The 19,669-nt window shown below is 41.6% G+C and overlaps 1 protein-coding gene across 1 annotated transcript in view; it reads left to right on the forward strand.

Annotated features, from left to right (window-relative positions):
- The window catches only part of RAB10 (RAB10, member RAS oncogene family), an 87,233-nt gene extending 79,119 nt beyond the window's left edge, over positions 1-8,114 (forward strand). Inside the window, exons 4-6 of the mRNA XM_032391477.1 lie at positions 186-275; positions 792-893; positions 5,627-8,114. Of these exons, the coding sequence (XP_032247368.1) occupies positions 186-275; positions 792-893; positions 5,627-5,710 (276 nt within the window). The 3' untranslated portion in view covers positions 5,711-8,114. The remainder of the gene's footprint in view (positions 1-185; positions 276-791; positions 894-5,626) is intronic.
- The last annotated feature ends 11,555 nt before the right edge of the window (positions 8,115-19,669 follow it).

Here is a 19,669-nt window from a genome sequence, read left to right on the forward strand (position 1 = left end):
GTTTCCTTTTCTAAGTAATTTACGAATTTGTGTAGGCTTTTAGCATGGGGTGATTTCAGGGTGATTGCTTTAAAACTTCAGATTATTAAAATGACACTGAAAATTGAGAAAAATAAAGTCATCTTTAGAGAATATTAAGCTATAAGTCATGGTATTATGTAAATTAAATCTTCATTCCATTGTAGCATGCCAATGAAGATGTGGAAAGGATGTTACTAGGAAACAAATGTGATATGGATGATAAAAGAGTTGTACCTAAAGGAAAAGGAGAACAGGTAAAAAGCTATGAATGAAACTAATATGCTGCCCTTTCTTTGTGAAGATGGTATTGCATTTGGTAGTGGTAATGGACTGTGCTGAACTATTCACATTGTTTTATAAATGCTGTGGGAAACAGTTTATCATTTGAATGAATTTTTTCAGTGTATATCTAACAGGTGTGGGAGAATCAAACCTTTGGTAGTAGTATTTTCAACTGTATTTAAACTACAAAGAGGGAAAAATACAAATCAGTGATCCTCAGTTTTTTAACTTAAGACTTTAAGTACCTCAGAGTATTTGAAGTAAACTCATGAAGTGAGGAGAGGATTCTTTTATTATTATTTTTGTTTACTTATTTATTTTTGAAAGAACTTGACCATTTGAATCGTGACCCATTGAAGTACTTTGCTTTATATAACCTAGTAGGGACTGCTTCCTTTAGAATAATATTATTTCCTACAGGGTGCTGAAGTCAACAGTTGGCACTCTATGCTTGATAATTTTGTGATGACATTTTGCTTCTATTTTAGATTGCAAGGGAGCATGGTATTAGATTTTTTGAGACTAGTGCAAAAGCAAATATAAACATCGAAAAGGCTTTCCTCACATTAGCTGAAGATATCCTTCGAAAGGTAAGATCCTATTTTTACTTCCCAAGGTGCCCAGTGTCACAGTTCTTTTTTGAAGTACTGGATTAACATACAGAAATTAGATTTTGGTGGTATTGTTCCTAAATGTTTACCTATCACCAGTATCTAACCCTCTAAAGTGAAGTAGGACCTGGGGGAACAGTGAGCCATTAGGCATCTGTAGCGTCTGGTCGCGGTAACACTCTTCTGAGCTCCCGCACTGACTCTCAAGTCCCCAGTGTCATGCTCCTTTTTTCAGCTTTTTGTCTGGTCTGTGGTCTTATGGTTCTTCTGTCTACTTTTGGACTCACTTCTCTTACACATTCTTTGCATTTCCATAGATAATTTCTTAAAATTTAAGGTAATAGTTACTGCTACAGAATCACTTTCTTCCAACTATATAGTCACTTCTAAGGTGTGCCAGTAAAGAGCGTGTGTATATGATATAGTGAATAAATCCATCCCTGTATTTCATTTAGCCAATCATTTCAATCTGTAATATTTTAAAAATTGCTGAAATATGATCCCAGGGAATTCATTTTACTTCAGGGTTAGTTTTCTGGGTTTAATTTGTGAATCCCCATACTTACCAATGAGTAACTTGTAGCAAAATTGGGAAATCTGATTCTTATAGGATTCCTCAAATGACTATAGTATGCAGATTTGGTTATGAGTCCTGAGTTGTCCGTTCAATCTGTATGATACATTTAAATGCACATAAAAACAGAAAAAATCTGATATAACTCCTAAAGGAGAAGCAGGCATTGTATAGGAGAAAATGTAATTGCTTCTGGTAACCTTTCTATGTTTATGATTGAAATGACAGTATTTTTTCAAAACCCAATCCCCAAATTAAAAAGTATATATATCTATAAAACATAAGCTGTAATAGAGATGGCATCTCAAATATAAATTGAGTGAAATTTGGGAGAAATCAAACAGCTTAATTTTTTATAGTGAAATGTAGTTATCCGTTAACTATAATTGTGTGTTCAAACCAGAAAAAAGTCGGTCAGTTATATTGCTATTCACAGTGACTATAAAAGTTGTGTCCTTCCACCTCTGCCTGGTATCTATAATATATCGAGTAATAAAAAGCAAGTTAGGATATAATACATGTAGTACGATCTTATTTTTAAAAATTACGTATGATACCAAACACACATGCGTATGCATGTGCACACATATGTTTGGTTATGTTTAGCAAATAAAGATCTGGAAGGATCTATACCAAACTTCAATAGTAGCGAGTATTCCAAGTGGGTGACGGTGGTAAGGGGAAGGAGACACAGAACAGAATTACACAATGACTCTTACGTTTATATAGTTTTGTTTAGAAAATTTAATGTATCTTTTTAAAGTTATAAAAACAACTTAAAATTTTTAAAATATTCTTTCACAGTATGTAAAGGTAAAACGCCGTGAATTCCTTGAGGAATTTTTATATTTGAAAATATTCCTGTGAGAAATAAAAATAGAAGAATAGAAAAATAAAGTACTAGATGGACAAGGAAAAATGTTCATATTTTTAATTAAATGAAGGAAATAACAGGAATAGAAAAATCCTCTTTTAATTAGTGGAATACTTTGCATTTCAGAGTTTCGTAGGTCACAGTGAAAAATTATTCGGTACCCACAGAATTTACCATAACACTTGTTGAAATACTCTTGTCTCTTGTGTTCTTTCTCTTTCTGGATTTTTTGGTTTTCTCCATGTTTTTGATTTTTTTCTGCCCATACTGTATCCCTTGATTTTCTCACTAATCTTGGCATTTTTTAAAAAAAAATAATGCTTATGTAGTCTTACAACCTGTGTCCCAGTATGATAGATCTTCCTTGTTATATTAAAGGTTAAAAATTATGGGTACACCAATAAAGATCTCAGTCTGGAGTCTTCCCCATGTAGGCACGCCCCAATGTGAGGTCCCATTTTTTTCTCATACACATACATATGCTTTTTGATGTGGTAAAGTTAGGAGTTAAAACATCAAACATAAACATGCTTTACATTGACGTGTGGGAAATACAGGAGTGCTTCCTAACTAGCAGCTCTCTGTGCCATGATTTCTCTCCAGAGTTAGTAAAAGAAAAATTAACTTTAGAATGAAAGCAATTTAAAACATTTTTAACTTAATTATTTGAATAGGTAATTCATTCTCATGGTTCAAACATTTAAAATAAAGAGAGTGCAAGTGCAGAGAAGTTTCCCACTGCATTCTCCCAACTCCTCATTCCTCCCCCACAGGTAACCAATGTAATTAACCTCTTAATTATTAATATATGAGTAAATACGAATATATATTTTTATTCCCCCCCCCCCCCCCCCCTTTTAAAACAGATAAGGCAACATGCTGTACTCTGTTTGGCACTTAAAATAAGTAAAATAATCCCACTCTTTAAATAATTGAATGCTACTCGTTTGGATATGTCATAATTGAACAGGTTTTCTCAGTGAGGGACATGCAGGTGATTTTCAGCCTTATGATCTCATAAATTGTATTGCAGTGAATAATCTTATATTTAAATCATTTTGCAAGCATATGATTATGTGCAAGTATATGAAGGACAGATTCCTAGAAGTGGCCAAAGAGCATATATGTACATTTTTATAATTCTGATACATGTTGCCATGTGCTGGCATGAGGGTTGTACCCACTCCTACTAGCCTGTTTCCTCACACTCTGGCCCACATAATGGATTGTAAGACTTTTAGATCTTTCCCAACCTGACAGGTTAAAAAAAAAAAAAGTAGGTTTAATTTGCAGCTCTCTTATGAGTATGGTGAGCATTTTTAAAGATAGTTTTAAGAATCACTTTTATATTTCCTTTCCTGTAAACTTGTTTTACTCCTTTGCTCACTTTTTTAGTTATTGGCCCTTTTCTTATTCTTGGCTAGGAATAGCTTAAAGTTGTATTTAATAAACTTGATTAATACTTCTGGCTTTAAAATGTTTTACTCTGCATGGGATAATTCCTTTTTTCAGAGAGTCTCTTTCTTTTTTTTTTTTTTTTTTAAAGATTTTATTTATTTATTTGAGAGAGAGAGAATGAGAGACAGAGAGCACGAGAGGGAAGAGGGTCAGAGGGAGAAGCAGACCCCCAGCTGAGCAGGGAGCCCGATGTGGGACTCGATCCCGGGACTCCAGGATCATGACCTGAGCTGAAGGCAGTTGCTTAACCAACTGAGCCACCCAGGCGCCCCCAGAGAGTCTCTTTCAAGGATCTAAGTTAAATTGTAAAAGGACAGACTGTGAGGTGTTAAATGAATGAATATAGTGACCTCCCTGGGTTTTTTTTTTAAACATCCATGTACTTTTAACTGACCCACACCTGGAAGTTACCAGAGAAAGAATATTTCCTGTGTAACCATATTCTTTTGCTGTGAGATAGGTACTGAGGGGCTCTTTCTCTTCTTCTGTCATTTTTCTCAAGATCTGCAATAGGAATAAAGTTGGTTGTTCAGGAAAACGCAAAGATTTTTTTAATGCAAAACTTGTAGCTTTAACATACAATGAGGAGAAGAATCCCATAAGGCAGTGGAGAGTAGGTAGGTGAGCTCAAAGTGCAAGTCGAAATTTCACCTCCGTATGAGTTAAGTAGGGCTTCTCTTGGGCTACATGACTTTTTCTTGTTTCCATGCGAGAATATGTTCCCAGTTACATCCTAGCTTTTAAAATTTCATTCATGATGACCTACTGTTAACACAATAGCCTGGATAAATTTCACAGACTGATACTAAGTAAAGGGTATCATACATAAAAGAATACATAAAACGTGGTTCCAGGTATTTGAATGTCAAGAACAGAAAAAAAAATTAATTTCTGGTGACAGAAATGAGAGTACTGGTTACCTTTAGGAGGGTAGTACTGGCTGGAAGGGACATGGGAGCCTTCTGGGGGTATTATAGTCTATGTTTTGATCTGATAGCTTTACTTTATATACTAAAAATCCATCAAGCACAATTAAGATTTGTATACTTTACTATATGTAAGCAGTTTCAAAAAAAAAAAAAAATGTTCCTTTCATACATACCGTATAGGCTATCCATTGAAAATATATTCTTTTGATTTTAAAAGTAATATTTAGGTTATTGGGGAAATACAGGATTATTCATAGAAGAAAATAAAATCACTCATAAACCCACCACCTAAGGGTTTTCTACTGTTAACATTTGGTGTCCCTCCTTTTGATTTTTTTCTATATCCATTTTTAACATGAATTACACAACTTGGCATTCTGCCCTACCCTTTTTCTTCCACTTAATGTTAGCATATCATTTTTGAGCTTGCCTTTTTAAATCTATGGTAGAGCATTACAAACTTCAGTTTCAAAAAGCAAGTAACTATACAGAAAGGGCTGTTTCACTTCTCTGAGGTTAGACTTGACCCAACATTGGTTTTATACAGATGCTCGATAATGCTTCTTAAATACTAGATACTCAGAGGTCAGAGCTAAGAGTTATTAGCAAACCTCTGTGCAAACGAGAGCAGAAAAGATATTGGAAGCTTTATTAAAGGGATGCCTAGAGGCCTCTAGACATTTCACAGCTTGGCATAAGCAGGTAAAATGTAGATCGAAAACAAAGCTGCCAAATCTTTACTGTGCATGGGAGAGAAAACCTTATCTCGTGTGACTTGAGTTACATTTTGTTACCTTTATGAGAATATTTCTTTTGAATCGTGATTTCTCCATGGCAATGTTTTTCATGGGTTACTTTCCTTGTGTGTTTGTTCCAGACCCCTGTAAAAGAGCCCAACAGTGAAAATGTAGATATCAGCAGTGGAGGCGGCGTGACAGGCTGGAAGAGCAAATGTTGCTGAGCGTCCTCATGTTCCGTCAGTTGCCATCCACCACCCTGTTTTCTCCTCTTGCTGCAAAATAAACCACTCTGTCCATTTTTAACTCTAAACAGATATTTTTGTTCCTCATCTTAACTATCCAATCCACCTGTTTTATTTGTTCTTTCATCTGTGACTGCTTGCTGACTTTATAATTTTCTTCAAACAAGAAAATGTATAGAAAAATCATGTCTGTGACTTCATTTTTAAATGTACTTGCTCAGCTCACCACTGCATTTCAGTTGTATTATAGTCCAGTTCTTATCAACATTAAAACCTATAGCAATCATTTCAACTCTATTCTGCAAATTGTATGAGAATAAAAGTTAGAATTAACAATTTTATTTTGTACAACAGTGGAATTTTCTGTCATGGATAATGTGCTTGAGTCCCTATAATCTATAGACATGTGATAGCAAAAGAAACAAAAGCCAGGAAAACACTCATTTCGCCTTGAATATGTAAATGGGATTAATTTTGTCCTGTGCCTTATGTGGAAAGGAACTTTTTTGGTTTTTCCTTTTGTTTGTTTGTTTTGGTGGAAGCATGTGCAGGAGACATACATATCATCCAAACATAAACCATTAAAATGTTTGTGGTTTGCTTGGCTGTAATTTTCAAAGTAGTTAATTGAGGACAAAGGGTAATGCAGAAATGATAGCTTTGGTTTGCTGAGTCTTATTTTAAGTGGCCTTGATATTTAAAACTATTCCTGCCACCAGTTCTTCTCTTTGGCCACTTTTTCCTTGTGTCTGTCTTCCTGCATGCTGCTTTATTTGCTTCTCCTTCCCCCACCACCCAATGGTATGAGTTATTTAAAAATGAAAGGGGCAAACTAGTAGGTTTTTCAAGTTTAACATAAAGTACTGATTTACCTTGATAAGTAAACTGAAAGATAAATTCTAACTGCCTACTACTATCAAATGTCTTCCCCCTCATTTTCTCTCTCCTAAAACTTCTGCCCCGGATTCCTCCATTCGCTCTCTTACTTCATGCTCCTCTTCTCCTTCCCTCTTTGTTCCCTTTCTATCCACTGAGTTTATGAAATGGAAGAGTTAATTGCATGCACTAGTGTTTGGAGGGTGTTGTGGTTTGTCTTTCTAATTAGGTGTATAGCCTATTCACTTTCCTAGAATAAATCTTGTAACCGAAGTTTGAGTCTCCATTCTGGCAACTCCTCTCGCAGTTTGGTAGCCCAGTAAAGGTTTGGTTGTTTTTGGTTTTGGTTTTGTTTTAAATGGTGGGAAGGAGGAGTGAAATTTATTAACATGTTTGCCAAATATACTGAGATTTGGCCTTTGAAGAACACTTTTTCAGTGTTAAGTTGTCTTTACCTTAAGATTAGAAATACTTTAGAATATTATTAATTTTAAGTCCTGTCTTCACATCCCTTTGGAAAATGTGTATTACCATGGATTTGGGAAAAGGACAACAAAAGGCTTTTCATGTACAGATAAGATCTCCAGCTATCTCTAACCCTGTCCTTTTTTCACTTCATTTTTCTAGTTTTGCTTCATTGCTTATCATCAGGATAGGGTAAGTTAAGTTTGCAATGCTGCTAGCATCCTAAGATGATACCTTTGTTGAAATAATTGTGAATAGCATGATTCATTTCTAGCAGAGGCTGAGTTTAGGACAGCAGCTTCCATTGAAAAGTCTCTCTTGTGTCGTGGATAGCATTTTAATGCCCTCTTGGCTCACGTCAACAGCATAGGGACGTATCTGCTGTAAACATCCATGAATTTTTCAGATAGTGCCCTAAAAACAGTTTTATATGCCTCACTGGTTGTTCTTAGGTTTTTCCTTCACTTGACTTTATCATTGTTTACTAGTAAAAGCAGCATTGCCAAATAATCCCTAATTTTCCACTAAAAATAATAATGAAATGATGTTAAGCTTCTCGAAAAGTTATAGGTTAAACCTACTATTGTTAGATTAATTTTAATGTATGTGTTGCTTTCCTTCATCTGGAATGTGGCAATAGCTTTTTTATTTTTAACCCTCTTTAATCCTTATTCAATTCAGTGACTTAAGGTTTGAGAGCTAAACACTGGGATTTTTGGGTAAAAGACTGACAGTTTTGTTTGCATAATTATAATCGGCATTGTACATAGAAAGGATATGGCTACCTTTTGTTAAATCTGCACTTTCTAAATATCAAAAAAAAAGGGAAATGGAGTATAAATCAATTTTTGTATAACCTGTTTGAAACATGAGTTTTATTTGCTTAATATTAGGGCTTTGCCCCTTTTTCTGTAAGTCTCTTGGGATCCTGTGTAGAAGCTGTTCTCATTAAACACCAAACAGTTAAGTCCATTCTCTGGTACTAGCTACAAATTCGGTTTCATATTCTACTTAACAATTTAAATAAACTGAAATATTTCTAGATGGTCTACTTCTGTTCATATAAAAACAAAACTTGATTTCCAACTGTGTGACTTGGTTTTCATTTATTTATGGAGTTGAAGATGGAGGATTACTTCTGAAGTGAAGACAATGCAAAATAGCAAACTGAATATTAGAGGAGCAGAAATAGAAGGGAAATAACTTTCTCAGCCTAGGGAAACCAGAAAGCAATTTTAAGAACTATCTTTGGTAAGAAACTACATAAAAAATGGAAATCTCAGCAATATCATCCTGGTGTCAAAAGAGACACCAGTCAGTCACTCCCCAGCCAACAACACTAGAATGTGCCAAGGCCAACTGCAGCTGAACACAGCTGATTACCCAGGGGCGCCAAGGTAGGCTCCCAGCCTGGAGGGTGAATGCTTGTTTTAGCAGTGACTATCCTCTTATCTGAAAAAAGTATTTCTTACTTTTTTTGTGAACCATAAGCGGCAGCTTACGTGATGGGGGCTCGATCCCAGGACCCCGGGATCATGACCTGCGACGAAGACAGATAATTAACCGACTGAGCCACCCAGGCGCCCTGACAAATTTGTTTTATATAAAGAAAAGGTTAATCCCATATTAGGGCATTATTAGTCAACAGAAATAAATATTTGTTGACAAGATTATCTCTGTGGGAAGGATAATGTGTAGAAGTTTTCTTGTCCTGCAGTGTTGATAGGAATCACCTGGAGTGTTTTTGTTTTTTTTAAAGATTGATTGATTTATTTGACAGAGGGGTTCCCCCATTCACTCTCCAACTTTTTCTGTTTCGTGTGTCTAGGGTGAGTCCCATGATTTTCCTTTTGAGACTGGTATAGGAAAATAGAACATGGTCTCTGCCCTTAAATTTGAGATCTAGTTTAGAAAGCAAAAGCAATCATTAGCTAAGTGTATATAAGAGCCAACAAGGGGTGCCTGGCTAGCTTAGTCAATAGAACATGCAACTCTTGATCTCAGGGTCGTGAGTAGTTTAAGCCATGCATTGGGCGTAGAGCTTACTCTTAAAAAAAAAAGGTCCAACTAGATGTGATTCAGATTTTAAGTACTGTATTAATAGTTAAGAGCAAGTTCAGTTGATGGGAATAGTTGAATTGGTTCTTAGGTAAGTAGACTGATTGGCTAAGGGGGAGGGTAAGAAGGGACCACAGGTAAATTCGAAACAGGCTTTGCTTATGTAAGAAACCAGAAGTCCAGCTGGACTGGACAACGACAGGCAATGGGGAATCCTGGTGAGCCCTCAAAAGAGTGGTGAGCGCAGTGTGTGTGTGAGGAAAAACAAGTCTAGATGTGTTGGAAGAGGAAGAAGCTGGAAGGTTCTGGAGATTGATCACATAGGAAGTTAGTAGGTTAGTTGAAATTTGAATAGGACCAGGCTAAAATGATGGCAGAGGGCAACCCAGGGTTTTAAGCTCAAATATGTGAAAGGGAAAGAATATTTTTTGCCTCCTAGGGATCCTACTAGTTACTTGTGACACTGTTCTGTGTTCTTTATGTCCCCAATGACCTGGTGAGATGGTATCCAAAATACCGTTTATTTACAAAAAAACGGTCTCAGATTAAGTATTTTGCCTAAGGTTGCACATCCCATTGGTGCTGGAGTTGGATTTTGAAACCAAGCCTGACGCCAGTGCTCATTGTTTTCACCTTCAGCTTATCACAGTTTCTCAGGATAAGGTCTTAAGGTTTGGTTATGATTTTAATGGAGGTAATATGGGCTCTGTGCCAGAGCTAACAAAGAATTCTAGAGTGTAGTCTTAGCTAGTTAATGTAACCAGTGAGCTTAACATTGGCCCCTTCTAACAGTCATGCCCTTGAAAGTACTTAGCCCAGTTAACAGTTTTAGTTTAAACCCATATTCCACCCCCACCCCCGCACCCTGACAATTTTGTTTTCTCCTACTCCAAACCATCTTTTTTTTTTTTTTTTTTAAAGATTTTGTTTATTTGACAGAGACACAGCGAGAGGGAACACAAGCAGGGGAAGTGGGAGAGAGAGAAGCAGGCTTCCCGCGGAGCAGGGAGCCCGATGTGGGGCTCGATCCCAGGACCCTGGGATCATGACCTGAGCCGAAGGCAGACGCTTAACGACTGAGCCACCCAGGTGCCCCTACTCCAAACCATCTTTTGGCTGAAAGTAAACAGGTAGTTGTTTTTCACATTTCTCTTAATTGGCTTTCTAAAGCTAGACTTTGAGAGGCACCTGTGTTGTTTATTAATCACTACCACAAGTATTGGTGAAAAAACTCAAAATACAGGAGAGGGAAAAGAAGGCAGTTGGATATAATTTATGCCAAATTCTTAGGTTTGAGATAGTTTGTAATAAATGACTAGTACAGTATAACTTGATGCAAGATTAAGGGTCCTGTAGGGGAATTGAGGGCTTCAAGCTTTTCTGGGACACTGAATTTAGATCTGAGATTTCCAGCACCAAGATACAGAGAGGTGTCATCTTGTTGCATCTTAGAACGGTTGCTAAGAAAAAATCTCCAGTACAAAATTCAGAAATTTCTACCATTAAGGTTTTATTGGCTATCAAAGTGAAAATGTCTCCAATGCAAGTTCATAAAATGCATAAATTTGCTTGTCATTTTGCTCTATCATTTTTGCTAATTTCTGTGAAACAGAAAAGTACATTGAAAACCCATGGTGGCATTTCTGCAGGGAGCTGAAGTAATGAGTGTAGACTTGTAGCTTTCTGGTGATATAACTTGCTATAGACAGAGTTTATTTGCTTCTTCAAGAAAGGGTCATTACCATTCTCATTTGATTCTGAAACGATCGCAGTCGTCTTGACTGGAGCTTGAGTGTAGTCAGTCCAAGATTGAGCTTTCCCGTGAGTGCTTGAAGTGCAGGGTTTTAGTGGTGAGTGGAAAAGGTCTGTTTACTTTAGACCAGATGTGCAGGGGTCAGAGTGGATGTGGCCTTGGAAATGATCGGACTCACAGGAGAGGCCGTTCACCCGGGCCCCTTCTGAAGTGCTTAAAGCCTCCTCGGTGTCACGTGGGCAATTACAGAAGCCGCGGGTCTGGCAGGTTCCGAAGGCAGATGCCGCAGTGGACTGACTGCCTGTGAGGCTAAGGCGCTAACTTTCTCCAGGCCAGCGCTCTGGGATGAGCCAGCCGGCTCTGAAGTCCCTCTACGCTGTGCCCTTCACTGGGGCACCTCCCACATCCCTGCGGCCGGGAGAACCCCCGAGCACGGGCGAGGCACTCGTCCCACTCCTCTTAATCAACACAGGCCACTTACATGTCACCTTGGAAATAAATGTTTGAAGAGAATTATGTGAAGAATAAATTCCTAGGATAGGGATCACTTTTCCAGTTTCAACTCTAGGTCACTCATGTGGGAGGTGACATTACTATTCTTGTTTCTAGTCACCCAACTTTGAGACCTCACCCAGTGATGACTCTTCCCCTCATGGTCACCTAGTACCGTTCAGTTTTCCTCCATTGTCACCTGTCTTCCCCTTGACATTCCCACCGCTCTCGTTTCGATACTTCGTCCTCTCTTTGTAGACCAGGGCGTTACTTGCCTAACTCGCCACCTAGTATTGCTCTCCCGCTCACTCCCCTTGTCCCTCTTGCACACTCAGAAGGTTTGTCTTCTGAGCACCCCACTGTCCTGCTCGAGAATCTACGGTGGCCCCGTCGCCTACAGCAAAGATGTGTCATGCTTTGACCATAGTTCGTCATCATCCAAGCTTCCAGGGAAATAAAACAGTGAGTTGACCTGGTCCAACGGTTGAGGATGTTCCAGGCCCCAATCCATGTTACAGCCTTAATGGTCCACCCAAAGTGCTACACAAATTTCCTTAGCTCTCTGTAGGCCTCAAAACAGGTCGGGCAACAAATTGCGTCTACCATCCCTTGGCTTAATACCCCTCTGTGCAGTTCTTAGCTGCAAATAGTAAAAACCAAATTTGCTTCATTTAAACAGTGGAAGACATTTTGTAAAAGGGTGTTAAAGTTGCATTTTTAAAAAAGATTTATTTATTTTTAGAGAGTGTGTGCGAGCGGGGGTGGGGAGGAGGAGCAGAGGGCGAAGGAGAGAAAGAATCCCCGGCAGACTCCCCGCGGAGGGTGGAACCCAGTGCGGGGCTCGATCTCACAACGCTGAGATCACGACCTGAGCCGAAATCAAGAGTCAGACACTCAACCGACTGAGCCACCCAGGCGCCCCTAAAGTTGCATTTTTATACGAAGGTGGTGGCAAGCGGCCTGATTTTTCATTTTCCACAAATCCCTCCATAAAAACACAGCAAGTAGGATAGGAAAACCCATGAGCAGTGTATGCAGCCAAAGCAGTTGACAGGGTACCCCCACACACTCCCAAACACAAACTTCTGATAGAGACAGGAACTGCATAATAGTGTCTGTGAGGAGGAAAGCGTAGGGAGGAAACGGGCCATCTGGTGGATTGAAGAACTCCAAAATAACCTGCAAGTACTTGAAAACACACCGCAAGCCAACATGAGAGCCGCGGCGGACATTCAGAGGGGTTTGCGCGTTCCAACGGCAAGCGAGTTCCTTGCCCTAAGAAGTTCCTTTTTCCCACTAGAAGAAACCAGAGCTTTGTGAAGAAATGGCAGAGTCCATGTTTGTCACATCAGACAGAGAAGTCCTGAAAATCTAAGGATGTGTCAATAGGGCTTGGGAGCCAACTTGAAGAGGCCCGCTCTGGCCAGAGAACACATCAAATATTTATAAATCTGTGGCTCCACGATGATGGGATACACCCACGCAGGCACCCGCCCCCCTAACCGGTCACTCTCGGGAGGTGCTTGGGAAACAGCTCTCTTCCCCACCACACCCTCCCTGGTAAATAAAAGAATCGAGAACTTACCTGACTTCCCTCTACAGACCACACCACTGGGTGACTGAACAGCGAAGGGGGCCAGAATAAGCCACTGGGGCATGAACATGATTTTGAACTGAAGGTTTCTGAATTTCTGAAATCCCTTATCTGCTTAAAAGCATAGCTTTTCCCAAAAGAACTCACTGGTCACTAAGGAGCAACTCGAAGCTCTTGGAGAGATTTGTACACACCCAAACACGGTCACAAACGTGGACTGTTTGACCTCCCGTCCTCCTAAGGGTCTGTTTATCTCTCCAAAAAGCCATGTAAGTGCCCTTTCTCCCCCTCCCCGTGTAAGAAGTGCCTCTCTGCCCTTCCCTACCCCCTATTAAGGTGGCATATAAGCCCCAAATTAGAAGAGACACATTCTTCTGTGAACGCACAGATACATAGTGGATAAAAATCTGCTTTTCTGTTACTAATCTGTCTTTTGTCAGTTTAATTTGCAAGCTTCCAAACACTGCACCTAGGAGGATAGAGAAAGTTTTTCTTCCCAATAAATAGTAAGGTGAAGGGGGTCTATGGAGAAGTATTCCACCAGAGGAAGAAAGAAGAAATGATAGAATATAACTGTTTTGTAACTGCTAATGAATTAATGGATCTAGGAATGATCAAAGGCTGACATCACAAAGGGAGATACAACGAAATAGAGCCAAACACCTATGTACCTCTGACCGCTAACACAATACTTCCTACGACGAGGCCACGCCAAACAAAGTCTCAAACATCAGTCAGATCAAAGTTTTGGTCTAGATCCAACTACCAATTTACAGGAAATCTGAGGACAGAGGAACATAATGAACTACATCAATCAACAAAATCCAGATTGGTAAATGTTACGGGACAACTGATCCAGTCTCTTCAGCAATGAAATTTCAATGGAGGGAGAGTGAGAGCTTATAAATGAATCAAAGACTGAAAGAAAAAAAAAAAAAGGTAAAACTATAATGTATTTAGGGAACTACAGAGGTAATATAAAGAAAATGAAGGAAATGATTACTCTAAAAGTCAGGATAGGGATATTCTTAGCAGGGAGGGAGGAGTTATAAATGGTAGGGGGTTGGGATGCCTGGGTGGCTCAGTCGGTTAGGCGTCTGACTCTTGGTTTCTGCTCAGGTCACGATCTCCTGGTCATGGGGTCGAGCCCTGCGTCTGGCTCCAGGCTCAGCACGGAGTCCTCTTCAAGATTCTGTCTCTTGGGATACCTGGGTGGCTCAGTCAGATAAGCATCTGCTTTTGGCTCCAGTCATGATCCCAGGGTCCTGGGATCAAGCCCTTGCTCAGCAGGGAGCCTGCTTCTCCCTCTGCCTGCCGCTCCCCCAGCTTGTACTCTGACAAATAAATAAAATCTTAAAAAAAAAAAAGATTCTGTCTCTCCCTCTCTCTCTGCCCTTCCCCGCCCCCAAAATAAATAAATAAATAAATCTTTTAAAAAATGCTAGGGGGCACATGGAGGATTTCAGGGATAGCAAACTCTTCTTGCAGGGATGTTTACAAGGGTGTTTGCCTTATAACAATTCATTAATCTGGGGCGCCCAGGTGGCTCAGTCGTTAAGCATCTGCCTTCGACTCAGGTCATGATCCCAGGGTCCTGGGATCGAGCCCCACATCGGGCTCCCTGCTCAGCGGGAAGCCTGCTTCTCCCTCTCCCACTCCCCCTGCTTGTGTTCCCTCTCTCGCTGTGTCTCTCTGTCGAATAAATAAAATCTTAAAAAACAAACAAAAAACAACAACAACAAAAACCAATTCATTAATCTACACATTTGTGTTACGGAGTTTTAAAGGGTGTATTATATTTAGTCATAAAGGACTCTGGGTGGGTTTAATATATTGGGTAGCTCACAATCTCCAGGACCATAGGACCAGTTTCAGAGGCTGTGCGGACAAGACCACTGCTCAAAGTCAGGCTTAGCAGAATTGGTCTGCCGAGGCCTGACTGCGGCTGAACATCATGCCCCCGGAATGGTCACCGCCGCCTCTGAGAACAGTAGAGCTGCCACCAAGGCCAAAATCCTTGCTAAGGTCAGTACTGAGCAGCTTCGGCTTCTTTCAGTAGCTCTTGCTGCAAGCGAAGTCTGAGATGGTCAAGTTGGTTGGTGAAGCCCGAAGTGCATGCTCGAGCCCCAGACGCTAGGGAAGTGGGGGAAAGAGGGTCTCGCGTGCAGCTTCCATAGTGTGGGGTGGGCTCTGACTCTAGCTGGGGGGTTCAGGTGCTGGGTGGAGTGACACATGGTCCCCACGTCAGTGATGTTCGAACCTTCCCGTGCATTAGAATCACCTGGGAAGTGCTTTTAAAAATACCGAACGCCGGGGTTGCACCCAGCCCAGTTAACACAATATGTTTCAGGTGAGACTCCGCACGCACGCACAGCCCTGCTGAATTTGAATCTACCGTTAAACAAAAGCCCTAGGCGATGCCTACTGCACCTATTCCAATTTGAGAAGGGTTGACTTAGACCGTTCTTCCAAGGCCAGCCCCATCCCCAGCAAGGGCCTTCCACTCCGGAGCAGGGGAGTGACTCCCGCATCCCCGCACCGAGAAGAGCACTGTTCCCGTTCCTCCCCTGGGCATTTATGGCAGACTTCCTTGGTTGCAGTCAAGTGTCTTCTGTGGGCTCATCTCCTTACCAGGTTGTAAACTCTGGAGGGCAGGGACCCTGTCTTGACCCCTTTGTGTTTTCACAGTGCTTAGTGGCACGAGGCAAGAGTTCAGGACATGTGGTAAGTGACCCAGGGACTCCTCTTCTGTTTCTTTCACGCCACCTCATGCAGCGGGGGCTGCGCTGGCCTCCTCGTGCCCCCTGCCACCTTCATGCACTCACACAGTATTACAGTTTGAAGGCAGCTTTGAATATGACTTTAAAAGAATTTTAAAATTCAAGCCTAGGGCCTGTTCCCACGGAGCCCCTCCAGATAGAAGACAGACTGGGTGACTCCCGAATGGCTCTCCATTCCCTTGTCTCTAGAAGCAGGTGGACTAGAAAGCACGCCGAACCTCAGCCCAGCATAATTATCCTATGCTGGATTAACCAAGATTCAAGACTTTTAACTCTTGTGGGTTGGCCCAGTAGTAGGGAGAAAGTAACTTTAAATTAAATATAGAGTCACTGAGCCACCTTGTGACCATTTCTGAGAACTGCATGTCTTCATTGTGTCACAAGAAACTCCCGTAGAGCCCTTCAGTCTGAGGTCCCATCCTGTAGGAGTTTGGTAAACATAGCCACACAAAATTAAGTGGGAGAGCCAGGCTTCCAGCTACGGAATGGTAAGTCACGGGAATAAAAGACACAGCGTAGGGAACATAGTCAGAGATGCCGTAACAGCGTTCCTGGTACGGGATGTAGCTGCCCACCTATGGGGAGCACAACACAACACCCAACCACCCTGTTGTCCATCTGAAACTAATGTAACATTTTGTGTCAACTATACTAAAAAAAAAAGTTAAAAGGCAAGCAATCTGTGAGAGTTAAAAGGTTTATTTATGCAAATATTGAACTTAAATCTTTTAAAAACGGGAGATGGGGAACAGCTAGAGCTAAATGTCCTAGAGAAGAAGTTACAACCTCCCTGTTTTCCAAGAGGAACGTCGATAAAAAGTGAGCAGGTTCGCCCTGAATCCAAGAGTTCCAGGATTTAGGAGCGCCGGGTACCACTGACATGTCAGGCATGAGACAGTAGATGAACATGGGGCCGGTAGGAAGTCTCTGTAAGAAATAACGGGAGCCCCGGGTGTCCCTGATCACCCCTCGCAGCCAGGAGTGGCTGCCACCCCTTCTGAAGGTTTATGGTCTGCAGAAATGGAACGAAAGAGGCTCCAGACTCGGGGGCACCAGGAGGACGAAGGGAAAGGTGGGGATGAGGCACAGGATCGAAAGCAGCAGGTTCAGTGAACCACTGCATCTTATTTTTTTTTTTTAAGATTTTATTTATTCATTTGAGACACAGAGAGAGAGAGAGTGCGCATGAGCAGGGGGAGAGGCAGAGGCAGAGGGAGAAGCAGGCTCTCTGCTGAGCAGGGAGCCCGACGCGGGGCTCGATCCCAGGACCCCGGGATCATGACCTGAGCCAAAGGCAGAGGCTTAACCATCTGAGCCCCCCAGGCGCCCCAACAGCTGCATCTTAAATGATGGGCTTCTCAGACTCTTTCCTGCCTTCTCCCCTCCCTTCTCCCAGCTTTGGCAGCCAGACGTAGGTACCCAGGCAGATTAGGAAGGTCTCTGGAAAACCTGGCTCAAAAGAAAAGACTGACAAATAGTGTCACTTGGAGGTACACCAACTAAAAGGTCAGCTCCCTGCGGATTGTGCTGAGCTGAACGGTTCCAGTCACCAAGGCAGACGAACATATGTAAAGTTTCTAATCTACCTAAAACATATATGAAATCATTCAAACATATGAAAAGCATAGACAATAAAAATCCACATACCTGATACCCAGACTGAACAGATATTTGCATTCAGATATTCAGTTCTGCATGGTGACATAAAAGAGAATAAAAAAACAAACAAAAAAAGGAAATAAAAAAACTGCAAAACCGAAGAGAAACCTCAAACACACTTTAATGAATATCCTTGGATACGACATGATATTGAATCCATAAAGCAAGAATAGGATGCTGGGGCAGCTGACTGGTTACATCGGTAGAGGACGCAACTCTTGATCTTGGGGTTGCCGAGTTCCATCCCGGTGGTGGGTGTAGAAGCTACTTAAATAAAAGGGGGGCGGACACCTGGGTGGCTCAGTTGGTTAAGCATCTGCCTTCGGCTCAGGTCATGATCCTGGGGTCCTGGGATCGAGTCCCGCATCAGGCTCCTGCTCAGGGGGGAGTCTGCTTCTCCCTCTCCTTCTGCCCTTCCCTGAGCTCATGCTCTCTCTCTCTCAAATAAATAAATAAAATATTTTTAAAAAAGAATTAGAAAAATAGGATGCTATTTAAAAAACGAGATAGAATTCATTAAAATAAAAACAGTCAACTGAAATAAAAGATTCAAGAGAAGAATTAGAAGGTGAAAGTGAGGGAAATCTCCCAGAAATAAAACACACAAACCAGCAGAGAGAGGGAGGGAAGGAGAGGGACATGGAAAAGAGGAATGATAAGGAATTCAGAGGGCCAATCCAAAAGCCAAAATCTGATTAATTGGAGGTCCAGAAAAAGAAAAGAAAGAGGAAAACAGGGGCGCCTGGGTGGCTCAGTCGTTAAGCATCTGCCTTCGGCTCAGGTCATGATCCCAGGGTCCTGGGATCGAACCCCGCATCGGGCTCCCTGCTCAGCGGGAAGCCTGCTTCTCCCTCTCCCCCTGCTTGTGTTCCCTGTCTCTCTTTGTCTCTCTCTGTCAAATAAATAAATAAAATCTTTGGAAAAAAAAAAAAAGAGGAAAACGAAGGTGATTGTCGGGAAAGAGAAGACAAGAAAACTGCCCAGAACTGAGGGTTATTAGTCTCCAGATCAAAAGGGCCTAGCCCAAAAGAATGAAAAATTACTGCACCAAGGAATGTTATCATGGCATTTCAGAACCCCAAGGATAAAAGAAAAGATTAAGAGAAAAAAAGAAAAAGCATCCAAGGGTGAGAGATAGGTCACCCACAAAGAATTGAGAACCTGAATGATAGAAATTTTCCTAAAGTAATGTGGAGACTTAGGAAACAACGGGGCAATAGCGTCCAAATTTTGAATGGCTGTTCTAGGGAGAGTTCTCTACTTATTCAACTTTCCGGCAAATAGGAAATGATGTCTTCAGATATGCAAAGAGGTAAATTTTTTCTTCCCTTGCTCACCTTCTCAGGAATCTATTAGAGGACATTCTTTTTTTTTTTTTTTTTTTTTGAAGATTTTATTTATTTGTCAGAGAGAGAGCACAAACGGGGAGAAGCAGGCTTCAAGCTGAGCAGGAGCCCGGCGTGGGGCTCGATCCCAGGACCCTGGGATCATGACCTGAGCCGAAGGCAGACGCCTAATGACTGAGCCACCCAGGCGCCCCTATTAGAGGACATTCTTGAGCAAAATGAAAAAGTACCCCAAGAAAGGGAGCTCTGAGTCCCAGGAAGCCAGCCCCTGAGGGCTGTGCGGCTGGCCCAGGAAGCAAGCAACCTCCAGCAGACCCAGAGGATGTGGTCTCCCAGAGAACAAGGGAGAAATCTAAGTGGTGGGTGTGTCACACAGCTAAAGGACCATGTGAAAGACCTAGGGAAGCTAGGCAGCAGGCTCTCTGAGGGCAGGGATACAATATGCCTCGTGTACCCCTGGGTCCCCAGGGCCTACCTGTTCCTGGCACAGGGTTGGTGCTCAGTCAATACTGTTAAATGAGCGAACGAGTGAATGCATGGAAGTGACCTGATCCAGCTTCACAGCTGTGCTTTTAGGCAGGCAAGAAAGCAGACCTGTTCCCCTTCCCACTGCAGACACCTAGAAATAGAGGATAAATATAATTGTAAATGCATAGCTAAATTCTCAAGAAAGCAAGGACAGTCTGAGGGACAAATAGGTCACTTAGAGACCTGCTTGCAGTGCTTTCACTAAAGATGCCCGGAGATGCCCCATGACATGCTGTGGTCACACAGCTGATGGTCACTGAAGGGAGGGCGGGGGGCAGGTCGCTGTCTCTTCCCCACCAGGGCCCTTTGCACTTTCTCCTGGCGCCTCTGCTCTTACTTGAGAACTAGCAGAATTAAATGCACGCGTGTGGTGACCTTAAACCTTCC

The sequence above is a fragment of the Phoca vitulina genome, unplaced genomic scaffold (assembly GCF_004348235.1).
Source record: "Phoca vitulina isolate PV1807 unplaced genomic scaffold, GSC_HSeal_1.0 scaffold63, whole genome shotgun sequence".
Taxonomy (NCBI): Eukaryota; Metazoa; Chordata; class Mammalia; order Carnivora; family Phocidae; genus Phoca; species Phoca vitulina.